This window comes from Microtus ochrogaster, unplaced genomic scaffold, assembly GCF_000317375.1.
Source record: "Microtus ochrogaster isolate Prairie Vole_2 unplaced genomic scaffold, MicOch1.0 UNK69, whole genome shotgun sequence".
Taxonomy (NCBI): Eukaryota; Metazoa; Chordata; class Mammalia; order Rodentia; family Cricetidae; genus Microtus; species Microtus ochrogaster.
Window position 1 is genome coordinate 1,308,153 of NW_004949167.1, and position 17,539 is coordinate 1,325,691.

The 17,539-nt window shown below is 51.0% G+C and overlaps 2 protein-coding genes across 6 annotated transcripts in view; both read right to left on the minus strand.

Annotated features, from left to right (window-relative positions):
- Window positions 1-6,029: 6,029 nt before the first annotated feature.
- On the minus strand, window positions 6,030-7,954 carry Artn (artemin). Of its 2 annotated transcripts, none has more exons than XM_005370053.2 (3): window positions 7,775-7,954; window positions 7,300-7,438; window positions 6,030-7,196 (listed from the first exon to the last, which is right to left on the minus strand). In XM_005370053.2, exons 1-3 carry the CDS (start codon window positions 7,832-7,834, stop codon window positions 6,721-6,723), a joined length of 675 nt encoding a protein of 224 aa, XP_005370110.1. In that variant the 5' UTR covers window positions 7,835-7,954; the 3' UTR covers window positions 6,030-6,720. The 2 variants fall into 2 exon arrangements, with proteins under 2 accessions (XP_005370110.1, XP_013210235.1); XM_013354781.2 differs by having other exon boundaries at window positions 6,752-7,196; window positions 7,296-7,438.
- Window positions 7,955-12,055: 4,101 nt separating this feature from the next.
- St3gal3 (ST3 beta-galactoside alpha-2,3-sialyltransferase 3) overlaps window positions 12,056-17,539 on the minus strand; it is a 220,358-nt gene continuing 214,874 nt past the window's right edge. For all 4 annotated transcript variants that reach the window (XM_026777483.1, XM_005370054.3, XM_005370055.3 and 1 more), the window contains one exon: window positions 12,056-13,033. In XM_026777483.1, the coding sequence (XP_026633284.1) occupies window positions 12,944-13,033 (90 nt within the window). In that variant the 3' untranslated portion in view covers window positions 12,056-12,943. The remainder of the gene's footprint in view (window positions 13,034-17,539) is intronic.

Below are 17,539 nucleotides of genomic sequence, written 5' to 3' on the forward strand. Positions count from 1 at the left end.
AATAATCCCATCAGAAGGATACTGTCTCGGTTCGCTTTTGGTAATAATCCCATCAGAAGGATACTGTCTCAGTTTTACTTTACTGTTGCTATGTCAAACACCGTGGTTTATACATTCTGATCATAGTCCACTGTAGAGGGAGGGTGAAGCCTCCTATAGAGGGAGGGAGGGAGGAAGCAGGAAGCTAGAGGCAAAAACTGAAGAAACCACAAAAGAACGCTGCTTCCAGATTCAATTTCCAAAGTTTGCTGGCTGCTAAGGCAAGCCAGGATCACTTGCCCTGGGGTGGTACCACCCACGTCAGTCATTAGTTAAGAAAATGCCCCACAGACACGGCCACAGGACAATTTGATGGAGGCAGTTTCTCAACTGAGTCTCCTTTCTCAGATTTGTCTAGGTAAATGTAGACACAAAAGGACAAAAGCCAAGCAGGACACACACCTTAATTGAAGCCACTGGAAACCCTTCGGTGATCCGGGCGACAAGGTCGGTGGTATAACATTTAAAGCTTTGTGAGGTATCTCCAGCCCTTGTCTTAATCTGTATTCTCCCCAGGTTTACAAGATGTCTGATCCTCTTGATGGTATGCTAGCCTATCTCATACTTCCCTGACTGTGCCACTGCTGGAAGATTCTGTGTTGGGAAGAAGTCAAATCAGTAAGGAGAGAGAAGCTGTGCAGAAAGCCAAAATTGAGTTTAATGTAGTTAAACTTAAAAAAAAAAGAATGTTTTAGGTTGGATGTGGTGGCACATACCTTTAATCGCAGCTGTCAGGAGGCAGAAGCAGGTGGATCTCTCCTAACCGGAGGCCAGCCTGGTCTACATAGTAAGTTTCAGGACAGCCAGAGCTATGTAGAGAGGCCCTGACTCAAGAAACAAAAATAAGTAAAAATAAAAGAAAAATGTGTTTTATTAGCATATGTCAGTTATATATAATGGACTTCATTGTGACATTTACATACATTCATATGTTATAAATAACCTATTTTAATCATATTCATATCTCTTCTCTTCCTCCCACTGATATCCTTTCTTTTCCCAGCTAATCCCCTTTCTATTTTCATAGTGTATTGGTGTGTGTGTGCCTGTCTGTCTGTCCCAGTGTATTCTGGTAGGGTTAGTTCCAGGAGCATGGACACCTTATCACTGAAGAACATGGCTCTCCCTCCCCCACAAACCAATCATTACTGTTTATAGATCCTCACAGGGACATGGAGCCGCATGAGCTCCTTCGTGATCTATGACAGGATATTGATGGACTCAGTCTTGTGCAGATAATCGTAGCTGCTGACTTACATCCTTTGCTCCCCCTTTTCTGCTAGTTCCCCGAGCCTTGGAGGGTGTGATGCAGATGACCTACTTACGGCTGAGCTTTCAACAATCACTATACTCATCACTGACCCATTGTAAGTCCCTGCAGTTGTTGCTGCCGAAAACCAACAGCAGTACTAATCCGGGGGCATAAATATAGTTACTTAGAAGGCAATTTGCTAGACACATCATGTCAATTTAGCAAAAGAACAGACAGATGTGGCTTCTCCTTTAGGGCCTCTGACTTTCTAGCCATGAATTTTTCACTAGGGTTTACAATACCAGATATGAATTCTCCCTTGTGCAGCGGACCTCAGGTTTAATCAGGAAGTGAGTGGTTACCCCCATACCAAGTTTGCCACTATTTCACCAGTGGGTACATCTTGCCTGGCAGGTCGGTAGTGCAGCATGCAAGGCTCACAACTAAGGAAGACTGTTGATGATAATTCTCTTCCAGCAACCTTCACAGAATTGTTGGTACTAACCAGGGAGGAACCTTTCTTCCTCCATGTCCTATGCCAGAATGCAAGGTGTCTTCAGCAATAGTTTTAAGTGAGCCGTCAACAGAAGCAGCAATTGTTCTAGGGTCAGTGGATAAGCTCGAGAGGTCAAGGATGTTGCGTGGGGAAGCTGGAAGAAGGGAAGGTTATCCGTGTGAAGCATGGAGAGTGGCCAAGGATGGAGAGCAGAGCTGAAGACATCAGGGAGGTTTGCGAAGCTTGAACAATGGATCATCATTAGATCACAGGCTCAGGGCTCAGAAGGGTCGAGGATGAAGATACAATGTGAGCATGGAGGTGGGGACTGTACCCTGAGTGTATATAATGCTGGGGGGCTGAGGACTCAGTTTTAGAGCCCTAGGGCCAGAGAAATGCAGAGAGAAGAAGGGGGATGCAATCATGGTCAGAAAGAGCAGCCGGAGTAGGGGAAGAAGAGAGGAGGGGATGGGATCTAGTCCAGGTAAGTTTTCTAGGAAGCGCCCATTGAGATCCCTGAGACCTGGGGAAAGTCTCTTGGAGAGAAGTCAGAGCAGACATCCCCACCCCTATACCCTATAAAAAGATCTTTTTATAACGTGATTCTATCCAAGTCAGTGTAACTACAGAGGTGGAGACGTGAAACAGGAAGGTTGAAGTGGGGCGTGGATTATAAATAATTGACTAAGTCCTGATATTGGAGCCTCAGAACAGTCACAGCGAGCAATCCAGCTACAGGAGGGACCTAGAATAGGGCATCACATGGGGACCAAGGACTCCCTGGGACCTCTAAATGAGCTTCAGAAGGTGTCCCCTGCCCCCCTTACGTGTACTGACCGGATTTACGTATCAGTCACCTTTTCAGCATTGGTGTGGGGAGACAGCCCATAGCTTTCACAGGGTCTTCTTAGAGGGCTCCACTTCCAAAGAAGGTGGGGGACCCTTCTAAGAACAACAAAGGTACAATTGTGGGACTCAGTCTCTTAAACCTTTTTCCTCAACTTTCTTTCCACCCTCTCCTTTTCAAGACGAGACCCCAGTCAGTCCCCAGACACTACACCACAGGGATCTATGGCCAGGGATAAGTTACGACTCCTTCGCTGAGAGTCACTGGCAAGGGCTGTCTGCCAGAGCAGGTAGCTGTGTGTGTTGGGGGTGGGGGAGGGTGGAACCAAGAACCAGGCATTCCAGATGAAATGACCCTAGAGGAAGGTTTGAGGTGTTCCCTAGGGGTAGAAAAATACGTCAAAGCGACTTATAATTTTCTGATCTGTATGCTTTCAGAGGAGACGCTGCTAGCAGGTTCCAGGAAGACCATTCAATCGGAAGTACAGTGCTATAAATGTAAAAGAGAGACCAGAATCGGAATGCACGCCTCCAGAAGTCCCAGTGTGCTGCCTAGGCTGGTCATGTGACTGGTTACCTTGCCTAGCTAGTAATAAATCAGGTGCAGCCCTGTGGTCCGTTTCTTTGAAGAGAAAGCATCATTTTCAAGAATGACTTGGCAGCTGGACTTGGAAAGGAATGCTGGTTTCTTTGTGGGAATGAATCTGTCTCAGAGAGGATGTTAGCCGGTAAGCAGAATGCAGCTTCAAGCTGGAGGTGGACTCTCTTCCCTCAAGGATTGGCAGCTTGGAGCATATCAAGAGGTAGCGCTTAGCCAAGCATGGCTGATCATACTTGTTACCCTTGGGAGGCTGAGGCAGGAGGACTGCTACAAGTATGAAGCAAGATTGGCAAGATTAAGGAAGAGTAAGAACTTAGCTCAAAAAAGAAACAAACACCCCCCCCCCACACACACACACACAAAGCAACAGAGCTAGCGCTTGGCTTGGGCTGAGATCTGGCCCTGTCACTGCGAGTATTTTGTGAATGACCCAGAGTAGTGGTACCCACCGGAGGCTTTAGGCACTAGGCTCCAAGTCTCATTAGCAGGGTTCTCCCTAACCCAAATCCACTTAGAACTGGCGGAATGTTCCCAAGCTCTTCGTCAGCCCCTTGTGAACGATAAGGCGCTGTTGCTCTTTATTTTGGGGAGTGTGTGTGTGTGTGTAAACTGAGGAATTTCAATCAGTTATGAAAGGGGCTAAGGGCATGTCTGTGGGTGCAAAACCCCCAGTTTGGAGAGCATCTAGAACTGTGGCAGAGACCGCAGAGAGAGCACAGGCCTGGATTGCCTCAGGACCCAAAACAGACCCAGCCCTCTAAACTCTGGCTGCTTCTTTGCAGTCTTGGCGAAGGGCTCCTGTGGCAAAGCTGGCAGGCTTGCAGGCGGCTGCGAAGGACTCTGCAGACATTGTTAAACAGCTGGGATCCTACCTTCAACCTGATCCTGCCTGTAGCTCTCATATACAGCTGGCTGCAGCCGCAGTGCCAACGGCTCTCATAATCTCTTCTACCCAGGTTGGCCTGCTCTGATTCAGACAAGCACGTCTCTGCCTCCCAACAGCTCCTGTGTTGTAACATAATCCCTCAGACCTGGCATCTTTTCCGGATGTCCCCATCTTGGAGGTCTGGGAGCTGGTCAGCTGATACAGTGCTTTGGCACAAACATGAGGAGTGAGGGCCTGAATTTGCTCCTCAGTACCTACGTTAAAGCTCATTGCTGAGGCTGAACAAGTTGGCTCCATGGGTAAAGGTACCTGCCACCAAGCCTGACGATCTTAGTTTGATCCCTGATGGGGAATCTTGGTCTTTAAGAGGTGGGACCAAGTTAGGGTGTGGCTTTCTGGGACCTGAAGAAAATCAGCTGGCGGCCCAGGTACGCAAACTCTCTCTGTGTGGTTCTCTCGCAGCACAGCTGAGCTTGGACTTCTCGTTCCTGTTTTGTGAGTTTTCCCCTTATAATAAATAAAAATATAACTGTTTTATCTTTTAGCTAGCCTGGTTATTTCCCGAATCGATCGTCATGACTCCACAGTAGAAGGAGAGAACAGACTCCCACAAGTTCTTCCCTGACCTCTAAAGGTGTGCACATTCACCCATCCATACACACAGAAAAGATAAAATGCAATGCCATTAAAAAAAAAATTACATGTCTGTAATTCCAGAGCTGGGGAGGTAGGAACAGGAGGACCTCTGGGTTTTCTGGCTAGCTCTTTTAGCCAAATTGGCCAGCTTAGGGTTCAAAGAGAGACTACGTCTCAAAAGTTAAGGCAGAAAGCAGCTGAGGAAGGAAGACACAGGTTGACGACCTCTGACCTTCATTCATACACGCATGCCCATCCACACAAAAATAGAACGTGTCCTGTCTTGTTTTAAAGAAGAAAAAAATCACACTGGCCTCTTCCATAGAAATGCCTAGGACCAGGAAAGAGGTTTTCCTTCCTTCCTCCTTTCCTTTTCTCTTTCACACAGGGTTTCACGTAGCCCACGATGGGCTGAGGGTGACCGTGAATTTATCCTCCTGCCTCCATTCCTCAGGTGCTGGATTACAGGTGTGCACCATCACACCTGATTTAAAAGAGTTTCAAAAGCTACACAGAACAGCTCGGATGATTGCGTTGGCCTTTAGGAGATGACCTGAGGACAGCGTGAAAGGCCAGGGACGATACCGACCTCCTTTCCAGGAGAAAACATGTCCCTCTTAGCTTCCAGTTGTCTTTCATACCATTAGCCATACTGACCTTAAATGATTAATGTCATTGCTTGTTTATTGTCTGTCTGTCCTGGGTAGAGCTTAAGGTCAGAGATTATTATGTTCCTTTCATGTCTTTTTTTTCTTTTTGAGACAGACTGTCATGTAGCCCAGGCTAGCCTGGAACACATATGTAGCTGAGGATGATGCCCTTGACTGTTTGATCCTTGAGCGCTGGTATTACAGGTGTGTACCACTACTCCCTGCTTATGTGGTTCTGGACACTAAACCAAGGGCTTCAAGTACACGAGGCAGGCACTCTGCCACCTGAAGTACATCTGCAGCCTGGCTTCTGCATCCTTAGTGCCTGCCTAGTAGCTGACCTCTCACTGCCGATGTTTATTGGGCGAATAAATGAATACGCTTGTTCGTCACCCCAAATTCACGCTCTGCTGAGACTCTCAGGGCTTTCCTGCCTTTCTATCTTCAGGAGGCTCTGTGCTTCCCTCCCAGGAACAAGCACCCTGGTTCCCCTCTCCCATCCTTAGCTCTTCAGATGTTCTCTCGCCCTGGGCTCCTTCAGGGCTTGACTACCTGTCAGTAGAAGCAGCGTGTGTGCCTGTCGGGGAGCCTTTGAGACAGGTCCTTGCATGGTAAGACACAGACATGGAGTGGGACAAAGCCTCAACGGTCACAAGGCAGCCTTTCTCCACAAAGGCTATATAGTTTATTTTCCCACAGGTAACCCAGGCCCCAAGTGCTGAGGACTGCGCATCTTCGTCACCCAGCTGTGCCTCCCATCTCAGAGCCACCCGATGGGGAAAAGCATTGGGTGACCCAGGTCAACACTGTAATGGCCGAGTCAGTGTGAACTATGGAAGTGGAGAGACAGGAGCACATCTTCATCCAGCCTCTTCTACCCATCCCCCGTGTCCAGGAAAAGATCTGACAAACCAGCAAAGTAAATAAATAATTTAGAAACAATAAATAGGGCTTCGGCTTCCACAAGTGAACACATGGCTGGTTTCAGCACAGGCTCTTCCAGCAACGCGACTACAATGTATCTCTCAAAATTCATCCCCCAGGACCTGGGGCCATTTCTGAATTCTCCCAGAGGAGTTCTCCTTAGCTGAGGTTTCTGGTGTCTGTAGAGCTGGGATCCAAGAGCACCTTGGAGCTGTTGGTCAGTGGTTAGTTAGGTCATCTCTTCTGGCTCGATGTATGTCACTCACCGGCCTGGGGCCTGAGCTCTACAGCCTCCTTTTCCGACTGAGGTTCCTGGCTAGCGAGGCCGGGTGGGGCTGTTCCAGGCAGGGCGACACAAGGGTTCAGTGTGCAAAGGCTTGGAGAGCATCCTCAGCCCAGACAGCCGCAGGCAGTGGCCGAGAGATGGTCCACGGTCCTCCAGGTGCTGTTCACGTCCATGAAGGAGACCGCCTCATAGCGAGTGGGCCGGCAACAGGGCTGGCTGATTGGCCGGGACCCAGGGGGCGATCGCAGGGCCCCGGCGCCCAGTAAGCTGGCCAGGCTGAGGTCGTGCGGGGAGCGTGCTCGGCGGCACGAGCCGCTGCAGAAGCGGAAACGTACCAGCTCGTCGGAGCTGTGGCCCAGGCCGAGCGCGCTCACTGGCACCAGCTGCGAGCGCAGGCGGCAGCCGCGCGTATCCGTGGCCCGCGCGCGGCTGCTCCGGGTCTCTGCACGCGCGGCGCGTACCCCGCGGAGCGCAGCGGGAGGAGATTGGAGCGCGGGACCTGGCGGCGGGGGTGCGGGCTGGGGAGACTGTGGCGGTGGTGGCAGGGCTCTTTCGCTGCACAAGTGCGCAGTGCGTCCCCCTGGAATGAGACTGAGTCACTTTCGGGGGTGGGGGTGGCGGAGGGTCTAGGTCTAGCGTCTCCCCTGTGCCACCCTGTCCCACCCTGTCGCGCTCTCACCTACCAGGCAGGTGGCCGGTGGGGGGCGCCAGGACCGGCGAGGGACCATCGCGAGCGGAGGGGCTGAGGGACATGGGGTCCAGGGAGGCCTCTGTAACGCTGCTCAGTAGGGCAAGAACAGCTAGGGTTGGCCACAAAGCTGGCTGCACAGAGAAAAGAGGAAACTCAGGGAAGAACAGGGCACTCTGGAGGGCTGTCTTGTCTGTAGCCCAGATCAAAGACCGCTCCAGTTGGGTTCCTATCTGGGCTGCTGAGTGTAAGGAAGGGCTTCAGTTTAATAGGCATTTTTGGCTGCTCTTGGGAGCCCAGGGGAGGAATCACCTGAGGGCACTAACCATCCAGAGAAATCCTGTTTCTTTCCTCCTATGGCTGGCTCCTCCCTCTTGATATTTTCCCTTTAACAACTGACCCCCTGCCCAGCTATAGTCTACTCTTTTTCCCAATTAAAGTCAGCTGGGAAATGCCAGGGAATGGCTCACCTGCCACCTAGGCTGGAGGCAGCGGGGCAATGCAGTAGAGTCTCCAAGTCCCAGTTCCATCTCTGTCAACACCAGGAGCTCCCATCAGCCTTCGTGGGCCTGTTTCCCCACCTTCTTTTTGAGACAGCTGCAAGTTGAAGGAGGGTTTAGTTATCTTTTGGGGTATTAGTTCAGTATCCACTTCAGTATCTCAAAGCTACCCCGGAGCTTAGGTAACTAGAGGCAGCCCAGAAGCAGTAGCGGCACGGAGATGCGGAGATGCGATTGGTGCTTTGCAGGATTTGCTTCTTCACGGTTCCACAAGTTCCATGGCTCCCTTTTCCAGATTGGCAAATGAGGCTCAGCTGAGCTCAGAGATTGTCTAAGGGGGAGACTCACACAGCTGTGGTCCTGTCTTCTAGGACCCTTCTGTGCTGTACTTCAGGGCGGAAGGTACCAGAGTGGCTGGAGAAAGCAGTAACTGGACACCCTTAGCTCCGCACTCAGCGTTCTCTGCAAACACCCGGGGAGGAAGCAGAGCTCTGGAGAAGTAGAGTGCCAACCGGTTGGTCACTCTGTGTACTCTGTTGACTGGGAGCCTAGGCCTCCTGCAATCTCTGCTCTGTACCCAGAGTCACCTGAGTTCTCTCTTAAACCCACAGATGTCCCCCCAAGAGCCTGCTTGTTATCTGGGGGGGAGTGATGGGCCTTCTGAAAACACTGCCTGGACCATGGTTTCCTGTGGCCACCAGGGGGCAGAGTTTGCCAAGCCTGCCGACTAAAGGGGCGAGGGGGGGGGGCTTTTCCACATCCTCTGTATGTTCGGTTCTGAGCCATTCCCAGGAGGACCAGCCAGCCCTCCACATCAGCCTGGTCTCAGAGGACTGGACTACTCTGAGAGCTAGCCATCTGGGCCATCAGCCTTCTGTGCATGGCTTCTTAGCCTTGCTCCTACGAGTTTCCCCCATGAACTATCCTTCCTGACCCTAGCCGGCTTTACTGAACAGTCTTTGTGAGCAGACCCCCTGAGGCCCCAGGACCTTTACGAGTCCTCATTAGCTAGTTTCCTCATGGACTATCTTCCAGATGCTATCATCCATCCTTCTGCTAGCACACAGAATAATACATGGGGCCTACCATACGACACATACCTTCCAGGCCTTTATCCAGGAAGTGGTTCTCCAGGACTAGCTGTGTACCTGTTGGCTAACTAGACTCAGATCCCTAGAGGCCAGGCTAGTGACTATTTTCCCAGATGGAGGGAAAGTCAGACAAGGCAGCCTTAGGGGTATCTGCGCTAGAGGGAGCCCAGGAGCAAGTCCCTTGAGGGCAGCTCAGACCAGTCTCCTTCCTTACCATCTGGGATTATTTGGTCCTCCAGCCCTTGCCAACCCTATCCATCAGCCCTATACTCACCAAGGGGGTCCTTCTAGGTACCTTTCCTGGGACCAGTGCTGGGCTTTCCCCCGAAGCTCAAATAGATCATGCCCAGAGTTGTGCACCTGGCAGCGCCTCTTTTAGCCAAAAGTGGGGCCTTGGCAGCCGGTCTGTGCCCTGTGGCGGCAGCGGGAGCCTCATATTACAGCCAGCCAGGAGGGCTAACACAGTCCAAAAGAATAGCGACAAGAGGGACTGGAGGGACTGGGAGGGGCAGAGAGCTGCGCTGAGAGCCCAGAAGAGAGAGGCTGAGAGAAAGGGGGAGGAAGAAGACCTTTCTGGCCCCCTTTCAGCCCTAGGAGCGTCCATCAGGGGATGGGCAAGAAGGTTGGCTTACCTCGGGTGCAGTGCTCCGAGACCCAGTCGAAGCGAAGGCTGCGGCCCGAGGGACTTGTTGCTGGCAGAGCCCGCGGGCCGCATCTGGGGGCCGAGCCCAACTCCATCCCTCAGCAGCCTCCTGCCCGCCGTCGTCCGGTGTCAAATTCCAGCCCCAGCGTCACCAGATCCCGGGGTGGGGCCCCGAGCGCCCCCGCCCCGCCCCACCTTTCAGGGCTCACCTGGCCGCTCCACCCTTCGGATCCGGTCCCCACTAGCTGGGCTAGGTCCTCTTAGGCCGGGGCTAGATATTGGGAGAAGACCCCAGGAGGCAGAGTAGAGATCGCGGGCGGCAGCGAGGAGCTGAAACTGGGAATTCGAAGTTGGTAGACACGCAAAGTAGGGAACTGGGAGGCCTGGCCGAGGGCGGAAGGGAGAGAGAGAGACGGAGGGAGGCGAAGGAGGGGCAGCCTGGAGGAGCGTTTCAGCTTGGGTCGTGCAGCCACAGGGGTGCTGGCTAGCTACCCTGCAGCGTCAACTGGTAGCTCTGGGACCTTCAGAAGCTTCAGCCGCCTCGGAGCGGCCGGGCTCTGCGTTGGGCTCCCACCGTCCAGCGACAGTCTGTTTCACCGCTCAGTTTCAGGGTCTCGGAGCTCAAAAGAACTCATGCACACTGTCTTAATGAAGGCAATGATTGTGTGTATGTGTGTGTGGGGGGAGGGGGCAGGAGTGAAGAATCGGAGGGTGACAGAGTATTGAACTGCGTATTGAGGTGTGATAAGGCAATTTGACAGGTGTCTGTGGACTGTTTGATGGCTATGATTGGAAAGGTCTTACTAACTAGCTTGGAGCTCATTGAGAAGATGCTGGGGACGAATGACCTGGTCTGAGTGTGGTCACTTTCATTGAATGACTGCACCGGGGAGAGTGTGGTTTTGAGACAAGGAAGACAGAAGAGGGGGTACAGGCTGCTGGGGACAAAAAGATGAATCCTGAGCAGATTGTGGGGAACTAGGGACTGCAGGGACCCAATCTCCAATCTCACTTTTGCCCACCTGATTGTACAAAGTGAGGTGGTCAAACCAACGAAGGTGCACCTTTAGCTTTGCTTGGGTGACCACAGAATGGACGCTAGGAGCTGACGCTCCCTGGGGGAGGGTCAGGTGTGTGTGTGGAGGGGCGGGTATGAATTCAGTGTTGGGCATGTTGAACTAGAAGGGTCTGTGGACTCTCCTGCTGGAAATGCCCTGAAAGTAGCTGAATTTGTAGCCAGGAGCTAAGTGAAGGCAGTTGGGCTAGTGAAGGCCATTTGGTATTTGTTGACTAATACATGCATTCCTGGATGCTGGGAGTAAGGAGGAGGTACCCAGGGAATGTGGATGGGCTAGATGTACCCTGGCTATGCATGTATCAGCATCCCTGTAGGACCTTTAACAGCAACCTACCTCATCGGACCCCATCCCAGATCAGATCCGAATCCTGAGGCGGGCAGGTGCAAATTTCCAGGTTTCCTTTACCCATGACTCTGGTACACAGACAGGGTTCATAACCACAGGTTTTGAGAGAGCGGTTTTGTGCAGAGCTTGAGGCTGAAGTCCAACTGCAGGGACAGCGCTGTTACTACTGCCTGGGAGGCCTTTCCCCAGGCTCCACAGGATCGCATGGGTGGGAGGATACACGCTCTCTGAACAGTGTGCTCTCTTTTCCCGTGTATCTGGCTGCTGAATTGGTCTTTTCAGCCAGGACTACTACAGACGGGCATGTAGCTAAGGCTCCATGTGGGAGCATTATGGTCCTTGGGACCGGCAGGTCTCTCTGTAGTGAGGCTTATGGTGGGAGGGCCAAGGCATGCCTGGGCCCTGGGATTGGTTGAGGTAGGAGAGGTAAGGGGACAGCTGTCCTACTTCCTGCCACAGTGGCCAGTGTCTGGTAGGAAGCTACCACCAGAGTTGCAGGTCGGGGTGTACGTCTAAGCATTCTCATACCTGCTTGGGGTCACTTCAAGATGGGTCAGACTCCAGAGTTCTAAGGGGGTGAAATGGGAAATGGATGTCCCTTTTAAAGTTCCCAGAGGTGCCTAGGGCTGGACTGGGGGCTTTCCTGCTTTCTGTTGAGAAGATGGAGAGTGCCAATATGGAGTGGGCCACATCCATTTCAAAGTGGAGCCATGACAGCAGCGGAGGTCTGTGGGTCTCTAGGTGCCCTGTGGACCTCTTCTGTTGGTCTTTATTTATTTTATATATGTGTTTGAGTGTATGTATACCACAGGAACCTCGGAGGTCAGAAGAGGGTGTTAGATCCCCTGGGAATGGAGTTATGGGTGATTGTGAGTGCTGGGATGTGGGTGCTGGGAACTGAACCTAGGTCCTCTGCAAGAGCCAGAAGCACTCTTAACCACTGAACTGGAGGCCTCAAAGGTCCCTCACCTGAGTGGAAAGGGAAAGGGACCCAGGAGTCTGTGGGTTAGAGAGAAGACCCTTGAATTCAGTTCTGTTGTTAAGGCCGATGTTTCTGTTTCTTCCATCAAAGTCAGAGAAAACAACAGGAGGCTAGATTCAGGGGATAGCTTTATTGCTTCCATGAGGGCTGCCTGGGAGGACTGCCTCAGCCTGGGTAAGGTCCTTGAGCCTCACTCCCCTTCAGTCCTGAGTAGGACCCATGGAGACTCATCAAGAAACCCAGCCCATCTGAGAGTTGGCCAGTCCAGGAAGGAACATGCTCCCACGGACCAGAGACAGCTAGGAAGGGGCGCTATTCCTCTCAGGCTGGGCCTTGCCTCCTGAGTTCTCTCTGCTCTTGTCCAAGAGATGTCCTGTTGGCTTTAAAGGGATGGCTCTGGGGTTCCCCTGTGGGACACCGGGGGGGCTGGTGAGAGGGAGTACTCCATCTTCTCCCCAAGGAAGGCCAAAGCGTGTCATGAGCTGGAGATGGCTAACGGAAGATGCTACCCACCCCGCTGTGGCCCTGAAGCATGGTCTGACACTTCCATCCTTCAGGGAGTTCACCGGGACCACGGGCTGGTGGGCCCTCTAGTGGACCTCTTTCTGCACAGCAAGTGGACCAAAGGTGACATCTTATTTAAAAATAAATTATCCCTCCCCTCCCTGCACCCAAATTGACGAAATGATAATACACCAAACACTGATTGGAGAAATGATTCTGGCAGCGCTCTCGCTACCAAATGTCCCACCTCCTGCATGCTGGGCCTGCTGGCCACAGCCAGGGGCCTCCTGGCCCTCTGGCTTCACGGACCTAGGACCTAGGCTGCGAGGCAGAGTGCTGGTCTCTGAAGCTGTCCTGCAGCAGGCACAGCTCTGGTTGCCTTGCCAAGGCCTCACTGGCCCTTGGGCCTCTTGGCACTGTCCTTCTCTGGGTCAGAAGACTGGTGGCAGCTGCTTGTTTCTAGTGTGAGCCTCTATGGCCGGGTGTTGGGCCCGCTCAGATGCCGCTGGTTAAGTCAGTGATGACGCGGGCTTTCACGAGCTTCCGGAGAAACTCTTTCTCTCGCTGGATGTTGTGTGTCCAGGACTAGAAGGAGAGAGATGGAGAAGTTATGAAGTGGGCAGCAAGACACAGCCTTGCTTAACCCTGGGCTGGTGCCCTCTTCCAGTCACCAACCTCTGAGACCCTGTGACTGGGAATATACAGGCACACATTTGTCCTGTTTTCCTGCAAGACCACAATAACCCGATAATGAATGCTACAACTCTTCCCCCTAACAAGCAAGCCTGGGAGCCCATCGTCACCCCAGAGGAACTCTGTCCTGGCTTCTTCCAAGTCTTGAGTAGTCTTGGCTTCCCAGTCCCTCAGTGCTCAGAATCGCATTCCTCCAGACAGCAGCCCACAGCTCCTTGGCAGCACCCAGGTTCTAGACACCCTGAGGGTAAGGAGGTGAGTCACTGGACCGCACAGCAAGGGGCTTGGGCTGCTTCTCTGATGCAATCCATTCTCCAGGCCTTAGGCAGCTAATGAAAGCCTTCCTTCCTTGCACAGGAACCAGGGAGCCTGAGGAGCACGCCTCATCTTTCTTTTAAATATGTTATCTTTGTCTAAACTAAATATTAAAGTTGTATTTATTTATGATTGGCGTTGGTGGCACACACCTTTAAGCACTTAGGAGGCAGAGGCGGGAGGATCTCTGAGTTTGAGGCCAGCCTGGTCTACAGAGCAAGTTCCAGGATAGCCAGGGCTACACAGAGAAATCCTGTCAAGAAAAAAAAGTTCTTTTAATGTATTGTTTACTCTATGTGTGTGCATGTGTATATGATGTGTGTGCCTTTGAGTGTGATCCTGGGCATACCAAGGTGTGTTATTGTTGTTTGTTTTCTTGTTTTGTTTTTTTTGAGACAGGATTTCTCTGTGTAGCTTTGAAGCCTGTCTTAGAACTCACTCTGTAGACCAGGCTGGCCTCGAACTCAAAGAGATCCACCTGCCTCGCCTCTGCCTCCTGAGTGCTGGGATTAAAGGTGTGCACCACCACTGCCCGGCTTTTTTTTTTTTTTATTTTTTTGTTGCTGTTGTCCAAAGTGTGTAAGAGGAGGTCAAATGATGACATCTGGCAGTGGGTTTCCTTCTACTGTGGATTCCAGGGATTGAACTCAGGTCGTACGGTTAGTGCTTTTGCCCACTGAGCCATCTTACCTGCCCTGGATTTTTGAGACTGAGTCTCACTTAGCAGCTTGGGTTGGTCTGAAACTCAGTATGTAGCCTAGGCTGGTCTCAAACTCATGAGCTTTGTACTCCAGCTCCCCATGTGCTGGATTACAGGAACAAACCACTATACCATCTGCTTTACTGTCTGAAGCAATATCTCACTATATAACTCAAGCTGGCCTTGAGCCCTTTATCTTTTTGCCCCCACCTCCCAAGACCATTCTACCAGGTTGGCACCCAATGGCTAACGTCACTTCCCCATCATACTTGATTCTCCCAGTCTTAACAAATAAAACAAACAAAAGTGTTATATACTTAAAACTGTATCTTTGGTAAGTGGGATGATACCACCTCCCAGGGCTTATGGGATTGGATTCCCTCCGATTCTCAGAAATCTTCCCCAAAAGCTTCGATGACTAAGCCTCTCAGAGACGGAAAAGGGCCTGACTGAACAAATGAAGAGATGAGTGTCATTAGCTTCATGGCGTGGCCCCAGCTGGCCTCTGCTGCGTGCCAGCACTGGGTCACTCCGAGTCTGCGCTCACACCGTTACCAATAGATACGAAGAACTAGGGGCTGTGCGGCCCCTAGTCTGATCCCAACAACACTCTCCAACCTTCCAGATCTCTGAACTAAAACTCAGAGTCATCAACCAGGGTCCCCATCATCCTCTGCTGTGAACCACAAACCTGGCTGCCCTGAAGCCTCCACATCCCCAAGTGGTGATGGCTTCTTCCCTCACAATCAAAGCCCAGTGCCTGAGGTAGGCCTTCCTCCTCTTTCCACCATGTGTCCCCTTAAACTCCTGGAGAAACAGAGGCCTAGGCTTTCATCACTCCACCCTGCTAGAGCCTCTGCAAGATGCTCTCCTTGTCTCAGAGCGCTGGGCAACTCGTATCCATTCTTTGAAGATTCAGTCATCTTTCCAGAAGTTTCTATGGGCAGGGATGGTTAGACACACAGTAGGCACTCCATGCCATGATATCTATTCAATGCAACTAGATTGAATTTCTTTCTAATCTTTTGTGTGCATGCGCAAGCATACACACACACACACACACACACACACACACACACACACACACACATGCTTGTAGAGGGGAGAGGATGATGTTGCTGTCCTGGTCTACCACTCTCTACCTTATCTCTGAGGACAGGGTCTCTCAAGGATCCTGGAGCTAAGATGGTGCTCAGAAAACCCCAGTGACCTTCTGGAACTTTTGCAACCATGCCTCACTACTTCTTTTTTAGAATTAAAGATTTTATTTTTATTTTTTTGGTTTTTCAAGTCAGGGTTTTTCTGTGTAGCCCTGGCTGTCCTGGAACTTGCTCTGTAGACCAAGCTGGCTTCGAACTCAGAGATCCTCCCATCTCTGCCTCCAAACTTCCTAAAGGTATGTGCCACCACCACGAATCATAAATACAATTTTAATATTTAGTTTAGACAAAGATAACAATTTTCTCCTGAGTGCTGGGATTAAGGGCATGTGCCACCACCATCTGCCCATCCCTGCCCCCCAGTTGAGGACCCAACAGTGCCACTGAGCTAAATCCCCAACCTGCTTGATTTTAGGCTGTCCTTCACCTCTGTAGACCAGGCTGGCCTCAAACTCACAGAGATCTTCCTGCCTCTGTCTCCCGAGTCTGGGATTAAAGGCGTGCGCCACCACATCTAGCTTTATTTTAAATGATTTGTTTATTCTTAGTCTGTTGTGGTGGTTTGAAAAAAAAAATAGCTCCCATAGGGAGGGACACTATTAGGAGGTGTGGCTTTGTTGGAGTAGGTGTGGCCTTGTGGAGGAAGTGTGTCACTGTGGGGGTGGGATTTGAGGTCTCCTATGTTCAAGCTGAGCACAGTGTGGCACTTAATTCACTTCCTGTTGCCTTGGGATCAAGATGTAGAACTCTCAGCTCTTTCTCCAGCACCATGTCTGCCTATATGCCGCCATATCCCACCATGATGATAACAGACTGAACTCTGAACTGTGAATCAGCCCCAGTTAAATGGTTTCCTTTCTGAGAGCTGCAGTGGGGTGGTCATGGTGTCTCTTCACAGCAGTAGAAGCCCTAACTCAGACATGTGTACTTGTGCTTTGTCTGCATCTATGTCAGCATGAGGCTGCTGGATGCCCTGGAACTGAAGTTATAGACAGTTGTTAACCACCGTGTGGGTGCTGGGAATTGAACCCGGGTCCTCTGGAAGAGCCGCCAGTACTCTTAACCTCTGAGCCATCTCTCCAGCTCCCAGAATTAAAGATTTTATTTTCATCATTACTTAATACAAATAGCACAATCACAAATATAAAGATTTGTAACTTGTTAGAGCCCATGGGTTTTCGGGATACAGAACAGAAATTCCAAACAAATTTACTTTGACTAATCTTAAGAATTTCTCCCTTGGCTTAGAAACTGAAAATTCTGAAATGAAGCATGGACCGCTCCTTGGCTGCCTATCCTGATCTTACCAACTTTCAAATTTGATGGGTGTTACAAGCTGACGACATGTAATCTGTGCTACAAATTACAGGGAAACATCAAATACAAGGGCCTGTCTCACAAGAGAAACTCCGTCAAAAAGGCTTTTATCCTTGTGGGACTTATGGCTAAGGAGACTCAACATCGGACTGGGGCAGAACATTTCTAGAGAATGAGAAGAATTTGTTTATAAGCTATGGGGAAAACACTCGCTGCTCTCTGACTTTCACCATGCCCCCTCATCTCTAGTAAAAAGATGGGAGATGAGGACAGAGGAATGCAGAGAATTCTTGGGGGGCATCGTTTGCAATTTGCAGACAATCACGTGACAAGACCGAGGAGATGAGGCAGAGCACCCTTGTAGGGAATAACAGGAACCTGCTAGGAGAAGTTGAACTATCTTTCCATGGGTGGTTAGACTTTGTGTGACTCTTTTACCTCGGGAAAGAATCAAACTGCACAGAAGGGTGAGTCTTGAGCACTTTAGAGTTTTGCCCCAGGAAAATGATGGAACACTGTACCAGGGTCTAGAGACAATGAGGAGAGACGATACTAGGAAGACCTCTAGACACCGAAGAGCAAGTATGTCAGCTGTGAAGACAACACTGTCCCTGGAAGATTCCAGATGAGGCGAGGGTGGAGTGAGACAGGGGTGGGGGGGGCTCTCGTTCCCATTTAGGCTACACTTACAGCTTGCAGACTCTGCCCGATGTAACTGTGTGGAACCCCAGTCTACTGAAAGAATAGAACTTTCAGAGAAGAACAGAAGAGGCAGCTGGGGCTGTGAAACGCACTTGCTGCTCAAGCCTGACAACCTGATTTCTGACTTCTTGGGATTTGAACTCAGATTCTCATGCTTATGCAGCAGGGGCTCTTATCCTCTGAGCCATTTCCCCAGACAGAAAT